This window comes from Centruroides vittatus, unplaced genomic scaffold, assembly GCF_030686945.1.
Source record: "Centruroides vittatus isolate TY-2023 unplaced genomic scaffold, ASM3068694v2 contig_10, whole genome shotgun sequence".
Taxonomy (NCBI): Eukaryota; Metazoa; Arthropoda; class Arachnida; order Scorpiones; family Buthidae; genus Centruroides; species Centruroides vittatus.
The window spans coordinates 830,287-851,508 of NW_027120658.1; the positions used below are offsets into that span (position 1 = coordinate 830,287).

Consider the following 21,222-nt stretch of genomic DNA (forward strand, 5'->3'; position numbering starts at 1 on the left):
ATTATTTCCCTGAGTTTCAGTCACCTTCAGTCTTTCATGAAGTAAACACTATGAAAATGATGTCTAAAAGAAAAAACTGGTTGTTACATTGGAGAAGAAATTAGAAATATAAATTATAATGTGCATATACTGTGTTATTTATGATGATAAAATGGATTTTCAGTCATCTGGATCAAGACAGGATTCTTTTGAGCCAGATAAATGGGGTTCCACTGTATTTAAAATATATACATATAATACACAAAAAATAACATCTTTTACTTATAGCTGAGATAATTTTAATGAGAATACTAACGTTTTCGGCTTACTCAATAAGCCATCTTCAGGTTCTAACTTTCGAAAAAACCATTTTTTCGAAAGTTAGAACCTGAAGATGGCTTATTGAGTAAGCCGAAAACGTTAGTATTCTCATTAAAATTATCTCAGCTATAAGTAAAAGGTGTTATTTTTTGTGTATTAGATTAATTATTGGCTGAGCTAGTATCTGCTTTATATATACATATATATATTATCAAATTTTTAAATTAAATGTGCAAAACATTCTGGATTACATTAGAAAATACATTTTTGCCATAAAATATAGCATTGTAATATTACAATGCTATATTTTATTATAGTGTACCAGCAGAATGGAAATCTTACTTTACAGTATTTGTGCAAAAAATTTTTATGCTTAAATATAGATGAATGAAATTTTTAATATTACAAATAGTTTATTTACATGCAACATTAATATATGAAACAGTTGAAGTGTAATAATACAATTTTATACTATAAATATAAAAAATTTAAGAAAGTGTTTATCACACAAATATTTAAAATAATATAAAAATAAATAATGTTTAAGATATATAATCAATATATGTCCATTTAATTATTGTTAAAATTTATTTTCTATGAACAAAAAATCATTGTGTAAGAATTTTATTTGTGCACATGTGGATTTCATTTATTAGTGATTTGCTGTTGTAAATTTTTCCTAAATTATAAGTGTGTAGACATTCTAAAAATTTATGAAGACATTTTATAAATTATTCTTTTTATAGAATGAAAAGAAACACTCAAACAGGTTAAAACAACAACAGGATGCTGTTTTTGTTGTTTCATCCGTAATAAAGACCACTTACTAAACAAAATATTTGAGTTTAGTAAGGGAAAAAAATGACAGCAGTTAGTTTAATCATTAATAAATGACATGTTACTTGTAGTCTCTGAAAACATTATCTTTAGATTTATTTTAATATTAGAGTTAAAAGTTGATGTTAACTGTAGTTTGTTATATAACATACATGCTATAAGAATGACGTTTATTGGTATTTTTATTAGATCATCAGCCTGAATAAAGTTTAAGATATAATAAACATACATAATTATAATTGATATAATTATGATAACTTACAAATATGATCATGAAAAAACAAAATTATAAATATTAATCATATTAAATTTCCTTTCAGATCATAGCATGTTAAAACTTATTATTTTATGGGAAATACACATAACAGTTATATTTTTAAGATAGAAATACATTTATAAAGAATAATAAAGAAAAAAAAAGGCTGTATACAATTATAAAAATATACATCATATTGAAATCACATTTTAAAAATGAAAAGTTGAAAAAAACTTATATTGCTGTTCTCCCCTCTTAACAGCTACATGACTAAAATCTGTATGATTATATTTTGTTTATATACATGTAATAAAGTTAATATTACTGAATTCATTTTAAAAAGAATTAATTATTTTTGTATAAAATGTTTTGTTTTAGGCTTCCAAAAGATAAAGATTTATATAAACCTTACATTCTATTTGCTTTATATTAAATAAAATGCAGCTAGGAGAATATGAATGTATATCATATTTTCTCAATTAAATTCTGGGGAATAAAAAAGTGCTGTTAAAAATAAATCCCGAGTTAAAATGACATTGAACTGTATAGGGTAATACAGTTTAGAATGACTGTTAAGGATTTTAACTAAAATTCTTAATCTTGATATTGCTTGGAGTCAAACAGTGCACTCTATTCCAAGTATTAATCACAACACAAATTGGTTGTATTTACCACAAAGAAACTAATGAAAAGAACCAAAATTTTATCATACTGATGTCTTCATTCATTTTCATAACATTGAGAACTATTGTATCATTGCACATGTCTGTTCTCAAAGTTTCGAATATTATTTTATTTGGTCTATTTAAGAAATATATAATACCTGACAATGTTCATTGTAGACAAAAATGTTAGTATGATAAAATTTTGGTTTATTCATGGGTTCCTTTGGTGTTTGTGTCATTCTATTCCAAGATTCATAGACGTATTTAAAAAAAATAAAATTATAAATATTGTTGAATCTTGAGCATGGGAAAGTTGCAATCAAGTTTTTAAATTGAGAATTTATTGGCCAAAGGCTAATTAGGAAATTAGTTCAAACCCATCAGCTCTTTCCAAGAAAAGATGAGTTTAAACCAAAAGATGGTAGACAAGGTATTAATTCCCACAACAATGTTGAAGCAGACACGAATGACAACATAAGAACCAGACCACATGCTGAATTGGGTTAACTATGAAAGCAGTATTTATTTCAAATGTAGCTGTATCCCATACATACATGGTTTTGATAGTTTGGAAAATGTCAAAAAAAAATTAAGGTATTTTTACCCACTTTTCTCCTGTTGAAAGATGATAAAACCCAGGTATATGTTTTAAAATGAAACCCTGGGGTTTAATCAAAGAAATATGGTACTTTGAATATGTGAAAATAGCTGTTGTAATTAATGAAATATTTAAATATATCTCGATTACTATTTGTATAATTTTGTTGTAATTTGTATAATTGTTATTAAATTAAGGAAGCAAGAGAGTTAATATGAATTTGTTTTACTATTTTTAAGAGTAAAGCTGTAAACTTTTCAAATTCATTAGAAATGTTTCTGGTGAATGAATTTTGATAGTTTTATATTTATATATAAAAAGTTTTTAAATAATTATTTTCTCATTACAAATCTATGAATTCCTAAGAAAATCAATATAGGTAATGGCTATTTTAAATAAAATGTTACTGTAAATTATATATAAGTTTGTTGAAAAGTTTTAGCTCAGATTTCAGATTTTAAGCCTATACTTTTATATTTTTGCCCAGATATGTGATTGACCAATAGGCTAGAACTGAAATATAGTTTCTATGATAGCCTATGTTTATAATGAGGTCACAACTACTTTCGTCCAGATATTGATCATAGTACTTTTCAATATATAGTACCTATATTATATAGTTCGTGTTAAAAGGGATTTGGGCAACAAGATCTATACAGGACACCAAACAACTGTTAAAAATCTTATCTTGGCAAGATTTCTGTGTTACATTTGATTTACCAGTAAAAACATTAAACAAAGCCTAAATTAACAGTACCAATAATACATTAATGGTTTACAAAGCATGGTACCCAGTAAGCATAAAATTACACAAATGAAATATTTTGTAAACATTGTCTGATTAGCTCCTGTTTCTTTCCAATTATTATTTCCAATAGCCTGTGACGTCATCAGCTAATGGAAACTAATGGAAGCATGTGCACTAATTAGTGTAATATCTGTTTATACTGGTCATTATTATTTTATTATATTAAGCTTTATGTTAAATCAGTTTGTCAATAAGGAATTTAGTTGGAAAAGTATGTAGCAACCAGCTAAAATTACTAAGCAACAATGTTTTCTTATTTATCATTTCATTAGCAAAGATTTGCATTTTATACTTGATATATAAGTCAACTTTGTAATGGAGATTTTTCAGGCTTAAACGATTGACTTACATGTCAAAATTTATAGTAGTATTATATTTTTTAAACTTTTTCACTCTCAATGGAAAATGTTAAGGATCATAAATTGAACAATTGTAATATTATACATTAAAAAGTAATCAAGTTGTTATTTCTGAGCAAACATTATAATACATTTATTTGTGATAATTAAAAATTTATGTACAAAACAATCATCTTGAAAAGCTTATGAATGAAAACAGAAATTAAATATTCAAAAATAGTCATATTTCATAAAATTTCTTTTGATTCATTATGGATTTTGAAGTATTTAGAAAAACAATTTATGAACTGTGTGCGTGAATTAACTATTCGTATAAATCGTAACATAAATTAAAAAAAAAAAACATGGAAATATTTCTCAGTGAATACGAACAAAATTATATTATTTTAAGTATTTAATTAAACTTGATGTATTGTAAATGGGAGATTCTTTGAATAAGATTTATAGAGAAGCTTTAAATCATACCAGTGAATGCAAAAATATTTGTGAAAATACACAATAGTTCAATTGTTGAATAAAGACTTAACTGGGAAAAAATTATGCAAAATGATTCAAAACTAAACTTAAGGTTTTGAATTTATTCTTGTCATTTTTACCAGTAGACAAATTTTGCTAAACATTTTGGTTTTACTGATCCAGAATATTATCAGTATTAATTTTTTATAGATGCTTGCACATAAGATTTTTGAACTGATACGTTTGACTTATTGCTGTACTTTGCTATTATTTACTATTCTTGAAGTCTAGATTATATTTGTTATGTACTACAGATTTGTGTTAATAATTCTTTGTTGTGTGTTTGGCAAATGAAGAAAAACAGTAATATTTAATAAACATTGCAATCTAAAATTCTGTAAAAATCTATTAATTTAATTAAAATAGAATCATTTTTTAACTGTTGTCATTGTTTAAATAAAAGACTGGTATAACTGTTTTTTGTGTTAAAATAATCCTTTCTAGTGCTCACAGGACTGGAAAAAGATTTCTTAGTTCATATTAATGTAATGAAACTGGAATATTTACACCTTTAATTTTTCAGTATTTATTCTATACTGTAAACTAGTAGTTTCAATTCTTTCAAAGCAAATATAAATTATACAAATACAAATTTATAAATTACACAAATTTATACTCAGGTAAACTTGTTAACTGAGGTTGTAAGAAGAACTATGTTTCATTTGTACAATTCATACTGTGCTAAACTTGAAAATGATCCTTTAAAAGGATTGAAAACACTGGCTTAAAATATAGATTGAATACTGGAAAATGAAAGGTATATTATTTATTATACTGTTTAATTTTTAAAATGATAGATTTTTATTGAAATATTGCAAAATGTCTTAAAGATACTAGTCATAAATATTTGATATCAGTGCATTTTATATGTGGTTTTTTAAAAATACTTTACAGTGTACAGAGATGCAGATGTTTATTCAAATCTTCAACTATACAGCAACCAAAGCCAAATATTATCAAATTTATCAAGAGATGGCACATAACGCCTACCTCTAATGCCAAATTGTCTATTAAATTATTAGTATTTTCTAGTCCGATAATATTCGACTTTGGTTGATGTATAGCTTTAAACGTATCAGGTGTAGTAAGGATGTTTGATTTCAAATCTTCAACACTTCAACTTTTGATTATTAATGTTCATCCTAAATGAGGCCCTAATTATTAAATGCAGCCTTAAATCTTGTTTTTAAAAATAAATTTAAATTTTCACAAAATTACAATTTTTTTTTTATTGTAAATTAATTAAAATATGTTGTTAATCTAATTAAACAAGTCTGTAAAGTTATTTTTTGATAAACGTTTTACGAAAGCTTAATTAATTTAGTTAATATTAAGTGCATTTGATTTTTTATCTGTCATCTCTATTAACATCAAAGAGATACAAAATACATCTAGAAGAAAAATAAAATGAAAATTGATAAAAGAATGGTTGAATTAGATTTTAATTATAAAACTGGGTTTGAATTTAATTGTATTTAATTTAGCTTTTATTATAGTTTTGATATAAAAGTTCTTAAAAGCAAATAAAAACACTTTTAATTAAGTAAAGGACTTAATTTAACATTAAATGCTTCTGAAGCTTTGAAAAGTTTATGTAATAATAATACTTTTTCAGTTTATTAAAATAATTTTTGGGCATTTTCAAGAAAGTATTTTTGAGTCAAAAATGTCAGGAAGCTGACATTCAATTCAAGATTTACATTATAAAAATAAAAAGTAAATTTAAATATATAAAAATTATAAGAACATCAGAAAAGTAATAACGTATCTATTCTTATATGTTATTTCCATATCATCATACAGAATTATCATTTCTGTTTCAGCTAGCTTGTACCATTTCTTCAGATGAATAAAATTTGTGAAAGTAGTTCTACAAACTTTATAAAATCATGGTTCATATTACATTTTGAATATTTAAATCAAAACTTTAAACAGATGCAACTCTGTTACAGGGTATAAAAACTAATATAATAAAAAAGACTTAAAGATATACTTTATCTCAAATATATTAATCAATAAAGCCAGTATTTATTATAATATATTTATATGCAAAAATTTTGTGTAGATTCAAATTTACATGGTTATTTTATTTCATACTTATGTATTCTCAGTTATAATGACTGAGAATACTTACAAAAGTTTTAATTCATATTTAATAATTTAATATTTACAATTTTTAATCAATTAAAATATTTTGTATTAATAAAAGTTCTATTTTATATTTAAAACATAACCACATAAATGAATTACAAAAAGTACTTCAATAATTTGATTTTTTAAATAGAATTTGACTTTTTCTATGAGTACAATTAAAGTTTTAAATTGTAATTTTTGAATACATAAGTTTGGATATTATTGCATAAATAAAAATATATAATTTTCAGAGTTAATAATTCTTACTTACTTTTTAAACTAATAAAAAAAAATTGATAATTTGAATAATTTTAAATGTTTAAAATTTTTTAGCTTCATGCAGAATGTTATCGATGTCATCGTCAAGGACACTGGGCAAGAGATTGTCCTGAATTAGAACGCGATCGATATTATGTTAGAAGATATCGATCTAGATCTCGATCCCGATCCAGATCTCACCGCAGGTATGTTTTGTGCATGCAACTTTGAATGGCATTAATTTTTGTAAATTACATATTAATAAGTCTTTTAATAATAAATTTTTTTAAAGTTATGTTGTTGTACAGTAGACTCTACATATTGTAATCATTTTGGGACTTCCAAATGCTGATAACATTAAGGAAATAAGATTACAGTTAGGAGAAATTTTAGTTTCCTGATTTTAACATTAAAAAGTCATGTTGAAACAATTTAAAAGTATATAACTCAAAGACTATTAATTATAATCCATTGATGTTTTCTGCTATCCAGTTTAGCTAGCATAATGCCAGCAATTTAAACTACTGTACTGTGAGCAAATGATTAGAATGATTACTTTAATTAAGGCATCGGTTAAGATCGATAGTAATAACTGATAATGATCGAATGTATCAATCACATCTTTCATGCTAGCATGAAAAGAAAGTGTAAAATGTCCTATTTACCCAAAGATAGTAAAAACAATAACCAAAGTCTGATTACAATGAGCAGTTTTTATAATGTAATATAACTTGTATATTTTGGGACTTGCTAATTTTGTTAATATTAACTGATAGCATTATCTGTGTTTACAACAAGTAAAGTCTATTGTGTTATAAATTTATAAAATAAAAAAATTATTTAATTCCTTATCATCTAATTGATTTTGCAACATAGTATAAATTATGTTGAAAACCTTTTTAATGATTAAAAAATTTTTATTGTGTATTAATAAGCTTCTTAAACTGGAGTAAAGTATAAATCTAGAGTTCTAGCCTGTTCTAACAACAATGTTTTATTTATCTAACATTTTTGGCTTTCTTAGTATGAAAGCCAAAAATTTAGAACACTTCTCAAAGGAAGTGTTGTAAATATGATACTCAGAAAGCTGAAAATGTTTGTTGAATAAAGAATTGGTTAATGTGAACCTAGGTATACAAAATGGCGGTGCTTGCAGTTGCCATCTTGTTTGCACACGCAAATGTGCAAACAAGATGGCGACTGTCGACAATAACCTAAACGCACCTATATTTAAACTTTTTTTAAAGCTAAAACATTTTTAAAACGTAAATTTGCTACTTACCTTTTTCCCTGCTTTTGTTACTTTTCCTACTCTTGGACCAGAAACGAAAAATAAAAAAGTCATAATATTATCTATAAATTCAATCGATGTATGGACGAAGTGAATTGTGAGATTGTATACATCAGTGGTTCAAACAAAATTTGCCTGTATTGTATATAAATTTTACTCCTTTTAAGAACTGCAGCCTTAAAATTCACATCTCTCGCCTTTTCATCTACAATAGGCAGCGTCTCCATAGAGGGTGGCACCTGTGATCCATGGCCACCTTGCCTTCCATGTGTCATTTACGTTGTCTTTTGGGTTCGGAAATCACTGTTACATATCTTTGGTTATGACAAATTTAACTCGTTTAACACACATTTACACACTTTAAATGCACATTTAAAACACATTTAAAACATTTACACAATTTTTACCTCATTTACACACTATTAACACACTTTAATACACTTTTATCACGTTTAACACACATTAAACACATTAAGGACACGTTTAACATGATATTTACCATTGACAAATTTTCCTCCTCGATAACTTTAAAGATTTTGTGTAAATTGTACAAATTTTAAAAAAACATAGACACCTTAAAAAAATTAACAACGTGCATAATCCGTCTACATCATAACCAAAATTCGAAATTCACATTATTCGTAATGTTTCCAAAATGAAATTTTTTGATTGATATTTGCATACGAAGGCATCATTACTATCAGCACCATCTACATTTATTTTCTAAAAACACTTGCTATCGAGATTACCAGAAGCGCCGCCATTTTGTATACCTAGGTTCACATTAACCAAAAACTTGTTACTAGAACAGGCTAGAACTCAGTAGATTTATTGTGTATTGCTAGTGGTCAATTAAATTTGGAGTACATAAGGACTGTTTATTGATTAAAATTATTTTTTCATTAATTTTTTTAATTACTGAAAATATCAGTTTTCTTATTTGAAGTGAAATTTGTGAGATGTTTAGAAAGTTTATTTTTGCTTTGTAAATATATTTTTTATACAGAAAATATAAAGAACTGCTTCTTTTGTTACTTTTATAGCAATAATTAAATGCTAAGGCTTGCTGTCACATCAACGTAATATTATATCTATTCCCTTCAACAAAGTTATGATCTGTCACTGTCATCTGTGTTAAATAGAAATTGAATAGATTTATTTCAATAGATGTATTCAGATCTGTGAAAACTTTTATGGTCAATTTCATAAATTCCCATATAAACTACAAAATAACTATCTGTGATTTTAAAAATTTGATCTTGTCACTGATCTAAAGAATAAGCTATGCTCGTTGCACAAGTTTTTCTGACTCATCAGATAGTTATCAGCCAATTAACCAGAAAATTTTTATTGTGAAGTCTTGTTATCAAGAGCAATGATAAAAAAGACAATGGAGTGAAAAATAAGTGAAATTGTATGATGTATACATGAAAATATACTGTATATTAGGAGATTTTGTGGATTTTATGTACAACATTTTAATATAAGTACTTTGTGTTTTGAGACACCATGAAGTGTAGATACTAGACACTGGACTTTTCCACATCCAGTTTATGATATCTCAAAACGTAACTTAAAGGCATGTTTCAACACAAGAGAAGATAAGTACTTTATATTAAAATAATTAATATTTTAACATTATAAAAGATTTACTTAACTGTGACAATTAACATAAAACTGTAGCTTTTTAAAGTGAAATCAATTCTCAAAATTTATAATGCATTACAATGTTATGTTAATAAGATCTGATCTTCCTTAGAATAATTTGCCAATATTAAAATAATCTTTCTTTAAATATTCTAAGTAAAGATTATCTACATTGAAATTGGAGATAGTTGGCCATCTTGTTTCTTTGCTAATCTACAGAATTAATTTTAACTACCTAGAACCACCCAGTTAACTTCAGCAGTTTATCTCAAAGATTTACACTCGTGCAACAAATTAAGGGTAATTCTGTAAATTAAAGTGTATTTAACCTTGAGATGAAACTTGTGCAACTGGCCCTTAAAGAACTATGTTTAAATTGGACATATTGTTATGTATTTAAATTTAGATTTTTTTCAAGTTTGTATCAAAATATATATTGAATATTTTTGTAAAAAATGGTAATTTATAAATTAAGTGCAAACTTTTTAAGTTAATAAAGCAATATATTTAATTCATGTAATTAATAGAATTCATTTTAGTTGAGATTGTATATTATTTTGAATACTAAGGTGCTCCAGAAAAGTATAGAACCACTGTGAATTTACTATATGAAGGTTAGGAATTACACATAAGATGTAGCTACCTTTCTTATATTGTTCAGGATTTATGAAAACATAATTTGTCAAAACTCATAGTTTCCTATATTGCAGCAAACAGCAGAAATTGTAAAAAAAAAAACTGATTTTAAGCACCACAAAAGTATAGAATCGACTAGTAAATGAATGCAAAAAGAATTATATACCTCAAAATAGTTTAATTTAGTAATTTATTCGCACACCTTCACTGATAACATTGAAAATGCAATTTGGCATGCTATCAATAAGGCTTCTTATGATTGATGTCTCAAGGGAGTTCTAAGCAGTGACAATTGCTTGTTTTAAGTGTTCAACCTTGGCATACTGATGATTTTGGTCATAAATTCGGTCAGCCAAGATTCCCAAACGTTTTCTACAGGATTGCAATCAGGAGAACAAACTGGCCAATTGATTTATTTTCAAACCACTGTTTGTATCTCATGATACATGGATAAATGTGTTGTCCTGTTGAAAAATAAGAGGAATTCTTCTGAATCTATGTTTGTATGGCAGCAATTTGTTTTCCAGAACTTGTTGATAGTCGGCATGGTTCATGTGACAGGTAACAAATGCCAAATACAATTTTCTCAATGCAGAAAAAGCACCCCAAACCATAACACTCCCACTACCAAATTTCCTTTGCAAAAAGTACTTGTCTTTTTTGTAAATCATGCCAATAGAACACTAAACTATCTGGCCCATCCAAATTAAATTTTTTTTTGTCCAAAAAGATTATCTATAAGACAAAAAATTGTTATTTCTTGTGTTAGCACAATAGGTCTAAACAAAACAAAAAACTTACCTTATTCCATTGAGTGGCCATATTTCTCCTAGCAAAATTGAGTCGGCAGCTTTGTGCTCAGGCTTAAGAGCAGGGGGCACTTCTCATTTGAGACCTGACAATGTTGTTGCTGTGTAAACCCTTCAAATGGTTTTGTGATATACTTGCATACCCAAATCGTCTCAAATTTTACATGTGGTTGCTGTGAAATTAGAAGCTACATTAATAATTCATGTGTAGTCTTGCAGGGTAAGCTTTGAAGGACATCCACTTCTACACTTTGGTCCATAATTTGCAGGATTTAACAAATAACAGTGCTTTTTTCGAATGCTTGATGCTGTTTGCTTTTGCCTGATGACTTAAACCAGGCTTCTCAAAGCACCAATTTGTCCTTTCTTAAAGTCTGTTAAATGGGTACCATGAGGCATGATGAAAAAAAATACTTTCACACTTCAAACTTGTGAGAAAGATGGCAATTCTATACTTATGTTGGCAGTATGTAAATTGACTTCCTTGCTATTTTGCAGTCAGCCACGAATTAGTTTTCTAAAATTATGTTCTTATAAGTTAGGTGCTGAATTACACACAAAAAAATCTATTTCTATCTATTAGAGCATGTTCTGATTTTAAAAGACTAATTTTTTGAGCAGTTCTATACTTTTGTGGAGCACCTTATTAAAAGATGCTTTTTAAATATAAGATTATGACAATTTTATTTTGTAAGTATGAAATATACTTTTTATTACAGGCGTAGTTACAGCCGCAGTCGCTCTAGAAGCAGAGATCGTAGTCGCAGAAGCCGTAGTCGTGAACATCGCAGAAGTAGCCGAGAGCGTAGACATAGACGAAGAAGTCCAACTAAGAGTAGATCCAGATCCAAATCTATGTCTCGTTCTCGATCTCGGTTAGTTTCTCTTCATGAATTCTTGATAATAAAATTCTAAATAAATCTAAAGTTAAAAAATTTTGATTCACGTATTGAAATTGATTTTATCTACAAGCAAAAGCCACATTTACATCTTTATGTATCATTAGTTCTTTGTGTTTTAAATATTACTCTTAGATATTGCTAAGCTTTATTATATTGATATCAAATATCAACACTACCAAAAAGAAAATCAACTTTTTGCATTTAAATGAAACTTTGTATATTTCTGTTTTTGTGTGCATATACATACATTAGATTTCATATATATATATATAAAGTCTAACAACATCTTGGAACATCTGTAAGAAACACCTGAATTTACATATACACACATGATGCTTTTATACTTAAGATGATAATTTTTTTAAAACATTTTATTATATAAGAAGTTCCTGTAATAATGTAAATTACTGAATATTTTAGTTCAATGAGCAGAGAGAAAGAAAAGAAAAAGAGCATTAAAAATCGTAGCAAAAGTCGTGAAAGAAGCCGAGAAGATAGTAGAAGTAAAAGTCCCAGCAGAAGTCGTAGCCGATCTGCTGATCATAAAGACGAATCGCCATCTCGTCAAGAAAGTCAAAGTCCTGAAGAAAGGGTAATTATATCATTACTTTTAATAAAATCAATATTATCAAAAACTTGCACTAATTCTTGTTCAATTATTTATATTATTAACTTTTTTTGGTTTGTGTAAAAAATTCAAGATTTTGGTTTTTACACTTAAGTACTAAGGAAAATATTTCTTTAAATTTTTTATTATAATATACAATTATTGACATTGAAATGGACTGTATCATTTAAAATAATTTATTAGAAAAATATATAGAGAATAGTATAAAGATTGAAAATACACAGAAAGCAAATGATGTAATTATACAAAACAAAAATTATTAGGCACACTTTTTTTGTTTTTTTGCAATTTTGAAAATGAAGTTTATTAGTAATTATTTTAAATAAAATTCAACTATTATTGTTATTGTATTAACTGTATATAATTACAAAACCAAGCATGACATACAGTACTAAACAAATAATATACTGTTTTATTTGTGATATAATATGGCTATTAATCAGCCATTTTGTAACACAAATAAAATTTGTAGATATTATTCTATATATTCCAATTGTTTTAAGAGGACATGAATGAAAAGTGTGTACACACACTTTTAATTCATGTTTTCATATATACAGCAGGAATGAAAAGTTCCTTGCACTCTTTTTGTTCCGAAAGTACTGAAGATATATTAATTTTGTTTATGTATTAAAATGGGAGGCTGTGCATAGTCAATTGGATTGGTCTTTTGTCAACCTTAAAAATCATTTACACTGTTATGCTATAAACCCTCTTACTCCTCATAAATTTAATGTTCCAAATTATGCAGTCTAAATGTATTTATTTGAGTGCAGAAAGTGGTTTTAGACTAATTAAATGATGCTCTTTGTTGATCAAACTTTCATTACCTCTACTCATTAAAAAGTTACAACATAAGTGACTTTGAAGATGATTTTAAAGGTGAAGAAAATACCATTCAATTTCTAATGCACAACTTCCTGTGTAATTACATTGACAAAATTTATATACCTTCAGTACTTGTGGAACAAAAAGGGTGCAAGGAACTTTTGCCTCATCCTGTATAGATATAGATCTAATAGTCTAATAATTCTAAAGATAAAATTTCACAAAATAAGAAAAAAGCTGTTGCATAGAATGTTAAAGTTGCTCATTGAGTTTGAGAATGAAACAGGATTTAAATCAAAACAAGCTAATGTACACACTGGCAATTTAGTTATGACATATCAATATGCATTATATTTATAAACGGCAAGTAGTAGTAAATGCTTTATAGATGCTTGAAGTCATTCACTTCACATAAATATCTTTTATGATATTTCTGATAATTGTGAGATTTTAATTCTTCATTTTTTATTAAATATATAATAGAGGTACAGTAAATTAAACTAGCTTTATATTTGTCAAAAATTTAATAGGTTTTTTTAGTTATCTTTAAATTTTGATATAAAGTTTTCTGTGCTAATTATTGAATATTAGCAGTTGGATGGGTGGCTGGGGATGATTAAGGCATCAGCTGTCACTCTTGCAACCAAGAGTGGTAAGTGGTGCATTATGCAGGTAGGCAAAGAAAACCAGAATATTTTTGAGTGGTCCTGGATATTTCAGATTCTGACTGCCCCACTAAGGGCTTGACCATATCCATGATGGATATGATTTTTCTCTTAGTGCCCACAGGGTGAAAAGAATTAAACAAAATTTACTACTATATGATTTGTGATGCTAACTTACTGTTTTGTATCTTGCATACATTTTTTTAAATTTGATGCTATAATTCAACTTATCATTGCTTGCACTAATATTACTCTTAATTTTAGAAGATTAAAAAAAAAATACTATATTTATTGAATGAATAAGAACTTTCATAAGCATGTTTCTCTAAAAATATAAATTCAATATTCTGAGATTTTCTTTCTGTAGTTTTGAATCTATTCTATTTAATGTATTAAGTTAAAATTTATAGTTAAAACAAAATGTTAATAATTGTCATTCATATTAGTTTAATACTTGACAATCTATCTTAAATAAATCAGTTTTAAAACTAAAATCATGAAAAAAATTTTAAATAAATATATGCATATGAATATCATAAATTGTATATTTTAAATTATTAATTGACATCTTTAAATACATTTGATAAAGAGTTGTCATTGATTTTGTGCAGTAAATTTTTATTGCCTAGAGAAACAAAATCAGAATTTCATTATATAAATTAGATAATTGATGATCAAAATAATTTTATTATAGATAGGCATATTAAATCTTTTTAAAGCTTTTTTGCTTTGAACAACTTAACAACACATGGTCTTAGAAGTTTAAATTTATAATATTTCAACTTAGCATTAACATTTGTTTTTAGACTGAAACGGATATGCCACCTCAGAATGCCAACAGTGACCCTGTAACTGATCCAGTAAGTTATTTTAAAATGATTTGTGTCATCTAAAATTATTCGCAGACAGTAATATTTATGAAACATCATTTTAGAAGATTTGATTTATTTCCATAAGCACATTTATTATTCATTTATGTTTTTATATTTTCCTTGCTAAGTATTAATTAACAACATTTGTATTAAGTTATTCTTAGAGCTTTTAAATTTTGTTGTTTTTTTTTCCTCCATATATTATTACTTTTCTTAAGAGAACACATTGCTTTTTTTTTAGTTGGTATAAATTCAGTGTTAGTCTTCAAAAAAATTAGTATTATATGATTTAAAATTCAGCTGCTGTATTTGCTTAGAAATTACATTTGGCATTTTTAGTTTGTTTCAATAGATTTATTGTTTTATTAATAGCTTTTATGTTATGTTGAAAGCTAGATAATAGTTACCTTAATACAATAATTTCATTAAGTCAACAATCCTCAGATAGTTTTTTTTGTAACAACAATTTTCTTCTTGGAAGTATTGTAGCAAAATTGTCAGATTTATAAATATTTAATGTTTACTTCATCTTAACTACTATAATTATTTGAAAAGATTGACATTTATAAGTTTTTAAAACTAAAGTGTTAATTAAAATAATAATTTAATTATTGAATTTTATGTACTAGATCAGGGCTTCTTAAACTATGGGTCGCGACCCCATTTGGGGTCACGAGATTTTAATGCAAAATATTGAAAATAATTTGTGAGAGTTTGAAAATGGCATGCTTTGTGTCATAGGTTTTGTGAGTTGCACTTTATGTCACTTCTGGTGCAGCGAGACAATGATTTAGCAACACTGATTGTAATGTGAACTAGTGTAGTGTTGTTGCTTTTCAGTGTATTCAGTTGTCTCTGTTCCATTGTAACACAAGAGTGAACTGTGGTAGTACACCATTATTGTTTTTGCAAATTTGTATATATCTTCAATATATATGTATATTTTCATTCTATTTCATATGTATATTGTAAAATATTTATATATCTTTATTTTATATTTGGGGGGGCTAAAAAAATCACAATCATAAATGGGGTCGTGAATAAAAAAAGTTTAAGAAGCCCTGTACTAGATGATAATGAAGAAAAATTGTTGACTTAATGATGAATTGTTATATATACTTAATTATTGTATTATAAATTTAAAAGAAAGAATAACATAAGTTACAAGCATTACAATATTTGCTATATATTTGTAATAATTAATAGTTGTATTTATAAATTTTTATGGCATATTAAATAAGTAATTTTGCAAATTGATCAATTATTTTTTAATCTTTTTTTTATAGGATTAATCAAAATAGGTAAAATTTATGTAAGTTTAGTTTTAAAATACAGTACTTAAACACTAGCTACTACCTATCTAATCTACCTATCTGCATTTAGACAATGTTTTTTAGTTCTTAATGCATAATTGGAATATTTTAAGTGAATATAGATATAACTGTAAATTGTGAGTTTCTAAATGAAACTCACATTTACAATAGATTTATTAATAATGCTTGTATAACTAAATAAAATTGGACATGTTTGACATAAAGATTTTATACTAAGTATTTGTTTATGGAGATGTGTACTAGCGGAGTTATTAATACATGCATTTAACTTAGTTAAGGCCTCAAAATTTCTTGTTTAAAAAATATAATTGCATTTATGTAGAATTTATGAACTGATATAAAATTTAATATTTTTTCCAATATTCATTAATGCAGCTCATGATGTAAAACATTTTTTCTATTTGAATGCATTGAACAGAATTGAGTTTCCAGTTAAATGTCCATGACAAATATTTTTTAAACATGAAATCTAAGTTATGGTTGCTTTTGTTAATATAATCTGCATCTTTTGTATGCATGTATCTAAATAAAAAGTTTTCTAAAAATTGTAGACCAAATTACCTCCGTACTTAAATTAATTTATATTGTACATTTACAATAATTTATAAAAGAATTACTATTAGTTATTTTGAATTTTGATGTATTGAAATTAGTTATTTCGAATTTTGATCATTTAAATACTTGATATATAATATTAAAGCTATTTCAGATTATCTAAAATTTGTTTCATTAAGTTTGGCACTATTTCCTTCAAAATTTTAATGCTTGAATAAAATCAGTGGTTTTCTCTCTTAATGAAAATGCAATAATTTTTATATTCATTTTATCATTTTAAGTCATGTGAACATGACATGTTATTAAACTAAAAATGTACATTGTAAAAGTACAAAATAAAGATATATATATATAGAGAGTGAACCAAAAATTGGGAACACTTCAAAAATTCATATTCAAAAGAACTTTGACATGCAATTTTAAGAAATGCTGAAAATGACCTAGAATAATTATTTTGAATTTAAAACATTATAAGCATAGTTACAGTTTCTTCCAGTAAATGATGCTCATAGGTAATGAAATAGGACCACAAAAATTCTTTCACCACTCATTTCTGCTATTGTACAGTACATCTGTCTCTCTTTTCTTAACAGTTGTCCACATGACTTGCAGGCCATATAGACCTCACTCTCCAGAGAGTGAGGTCCATATGGCCCAAATTCTACCACCCACTGACACACTTTATAAGTAAATCTGCATAAAACATTTTTACTTCAAAAAACAAGTTTTTATTTGATTATTTCTGTGAAATTTTTCATATACAATGTCTTTCGGAATAATAATCCAAAATACACATAGAATGAATATGATACAAAATAAGCTGTTTCAGGGTTTTTTTTTTTTTTTTTTTTGAAATTGAAAATATTTGTATTTTATAAACAATTTCTTATTATATGGGAAATAGAAAAGACAGAAATATAACATTATGATTGCTTATTGATGTCAAAACATGTTTTAAACATTATTGAATATTCTCTAATTTCTATTTTATCAGAATTTTTATATATCTAACAGGACATATTGATGTTACATCTTAGGTAAATTGATGAAAAATTAAATTTAAATAATTTTTTAAGGAGGTTTTATGTTTCAGGTATTTATTTTAAAGAAATTTTCTAAAATTTTTTGTTTTACAGTGTTAGATTCCCAGGAAAGTATTTCATTGAATTCTTTCCTCATATTAATTCAAATTCCTTAGTTTTGATGATCTTTTTTAGATCTTTTGTCAGTGTTAACCTAGAATGGATGATACTAAATTTATTTGTATAACATTTTGATACATTTTAAATCAACAACAGTGAAGCTAAGTTTGCTAATTAGATGGTACTTTTATTTATTTGATTCTATTGTAGTTTGGAAGCAACTAGAGGAAAATTAATATAATTAAATAGGATAATTGCAACTGCAAAAATATTACAAAAGGACTGTAAAAGTTTGTGGAAAATAAGTGTTTGTATTGTTCAAGGTAGTTGTTTCCATTTAAATTTGTAGAATTCAAATGGAAACAAGTTTATATTCTAATTGTTACTTATTCATAAACTCCACAACAAACTTTATAATCACAAATTAACGAAAATGTTAAATTGGACATTGGAATACTAAATATTTAATTTCATGTATTATTGAAGTAATTATATTTGACACTTGAGATTAGAAGGTAAAATTAGAAACAGAAATGGATTAATTGGAAATATCTATAACTAATTGGAATTTGTTTTGATGTTTGCTAGCTTCCAGCAATTATTTAATTATTCATTTTGATAGTGTTTATGTATATGTACTGTGTATATAATTTTTTTCAAATATTTACACTAACACACACACATTCTTTAATATATTACAAGTACTGTACATATTAACTTTTGATTTCAACGCAGATGATAAACGTTTAGCTTAGTTATAAAACGAGGATTATGATTACAATGAATTTTTTGGTACGGAAGAACTCGAGGCAGTGCGATGGTTCGGAAGTTGTTTCAGACGATATATTTTTTGGGAATTGAAGTTAACGAGATCAGTAGAAATTAAGTAATTTAATTAACTTAATTCTGACTTTGTTATTTACTATTGACATTTTTAAATAAACAGGATATAAATTGCTAATTATAAAATATTTGATAATTTGTAGATTTAGAAGTATAAAATTCAAAACTTATTACCGTATTGCTATAATTAAAGATATTTCCCGAAAAAAATATATTTAATCGCGCTTAAATGTGTGTTTTCAGTTACCGTTAAAACAAAACTACCGTATATCTCGGCAGATAAGACGATAGTTGAATCATAAAAAAAGACTCCCAAAATCCGGGGTCGTCTTACACGACAGATACAAATTATAAATTAAAACTATTATAAAAAACGGACAAACCGTAATTATTTACTAGTAGAGAGTTGGGTATGTCCACAAAATAGAATAGTCCATACGACGGTTTTGTGAATAGTCAAGGTCCTTACCCGAATCAGTACTAACGTTTACAACAATAGCAAGGAAGAAAATAAAATTTGTTTATTCGAAAAATTACAAATAGGATATAATTCCGTGTAGGCTATACAGTATTATTATTCAGATGATGATCGCTGATCTAAACTAAATTCATAGGCCGTTGATAGTTTGGGGGTCGTCTTATAGGACAGATATATGCTAAAACTATAAAACTTCCACGAAAATTTATACCTCGTCTTATGTGCCGAGTTATACGGTATTTTTAATGTAAATGTCGTGTTTGCCGGTTCTAAGTAATTTTATTTATGCTACAGAAATTTAAAGAATTAAATTAGAAGGCAGTCGTTATTAATAAACTTGTTTTTCCTCTGGGAATTAAATATCAAGAGGAAAACCATTCGAATATTAAAAATGCCGGATATTTTTAATTTTTATGAAAATATATGTTGTTTACTTCATAAAATAATAAAGTCAACAATGATTTTACCAGAAAGTATTCATTTTACAGTTTTAATTGAATTTTATGGAACCGTACTTCAAAAGGCACCGTAAATGTAATCCATCTTTATATAAGTTGACACATGGAACGTTTTTCATTTTAGCAAAATCTGCTTTAATTTACCTAACTCTAAGTTAAAAGTAACGTACTGTATTTTGTATTTAGTATGTAAGACAAGGGATTATCGTGGCAAGTAAATGATAGGAAAGAATTGTATAAATAGAAAAGCGATTTTATTTGAATTGTGTCGTCGTTATAGTTGCATGGAACGGGTGAAATAATTACACGATCGATTTTGCGTGTGTAAAGAGTACTGTTGAACTGCGAACGTTGTTTAATTTCAGGTGAGAAACACGGACAAAGAGAACGGGAACGAAGAGAGAGACGAGCCAGAAGGGAGTCGCAGTAGAAGTCGGAGTAGAAGTTGCAGTCGCAGCGTGTCGCCCCGTCGCAGTCGCAGCCGCAGTCGCAGCGCCAGCAAAGAGGGGGAGGACGGGGTGAGCGGCGAAGAAGACGGGAGAAGCGTTCGAGGTAAAAGCCACAGCAGAAGTAGAAGTCGTTCGCGTTAAGAGACAGACACGCTGTCGGTGCTTCGTGTTAATGTTTATGGATAAAGTTTACACATTAAACATATCTGTCGAGTGCACAGTGAAACTATATATACATATAAACTTATACACATACATCCTAAACTTTCTTCGGTGTGCAGGAGTATAAACGAAACGGCGTTAAATTTCTGCATCGGAACAATAGCCAAACGTTACGTTGTGCTGTGCATTAGGTGAGGTAGGAGTAAATGTTATTTCAGTTGGTAAAACGACCGAAGTAGATCGGCCGTTACGTTTTTTTTTATATAAATTATATAGAAAAAAAACGAAATTGGAGAAATTATTCATTATTTCACTTGGAAAATATACAACGCATTGGAACATTAAGGAGGAAATTTCATTTATCCCATTTCGCATTTTAAAAAATTTCCATTAATCATAATTCTTCCATTCTCATAATAAACTTAATTTTCCATTATCGTGCGATTAAAATTTTTTTTATTAAAAATCTAATATTAATTTCGTCGTGCATCGTTGGAAAATTTAACCAACTAGAATATAAAATAAGACGTATTTACTATTATTCTTTCCGTAGTGAGTTTCACAGTGCACAAATACACCAAAATTGCCAGTGTTTTCGACTTTATTTCCTGTTACATATGTGAAATTATCCTTGTAATTCATTTCATTTAATAAAATCATTCGATATATTAAAATTCTGTTTCATTTATCCCGGTTCGGTCATCATCTCACCTCGTATTATTCGATATTAATTATGGAGAAAATTTGTGGATGAACCCATTACCACCACAAATAGGAAAAATTCGAATGCGTC

At 26.8% G+C, this 21,222-nt stretch overlaps 1 protein-coding gene across 8 annotated transcripts in view; it reads left to right on the forward strand.

The window, feature by feature from the left end:
- LOC136969120 (probable splicing factor, arginine/serine-rich 6) overlaps positions 1-21,103 on the forward strand; it is a 47,578-nt gene extending 26,475 nt beyond the window's left edge. For 7 of the 8 annotated variants that reach the window (XM_067263305.1, XM_067263246.1, XM_067263587.1 and 4 more), the window contains 5 exons: positions 6,806-6,936; positions 11,833-11,988; positions 12,436-12,607; positions 14,943-14,996; positions 20,184-21,103. In XM_067263305.1, the coding sequence (XP_067119406.1) occupies positions 6,806-6,936; positions 11,833-11,988; positions 12,436-12,607; positions 14,943-14,996; positions 20,184-20,408 (738 nt within the window). In that variant the 3' untranslated portion in view covers positions 20,409-21,103. The remainder of the gene's footprint in view (positions 1-6,805; positions 6,937-11,832; positions 11,989-12,435; positions 12,608-14,942; positions 14,997-20,183) is intronic. The other variant, XM_067263450.1, reaches the window with a different exon arrangement.
- The last annotated feature ends 119 nt before the right edge of the window (positions 21,104-21,222 follow it).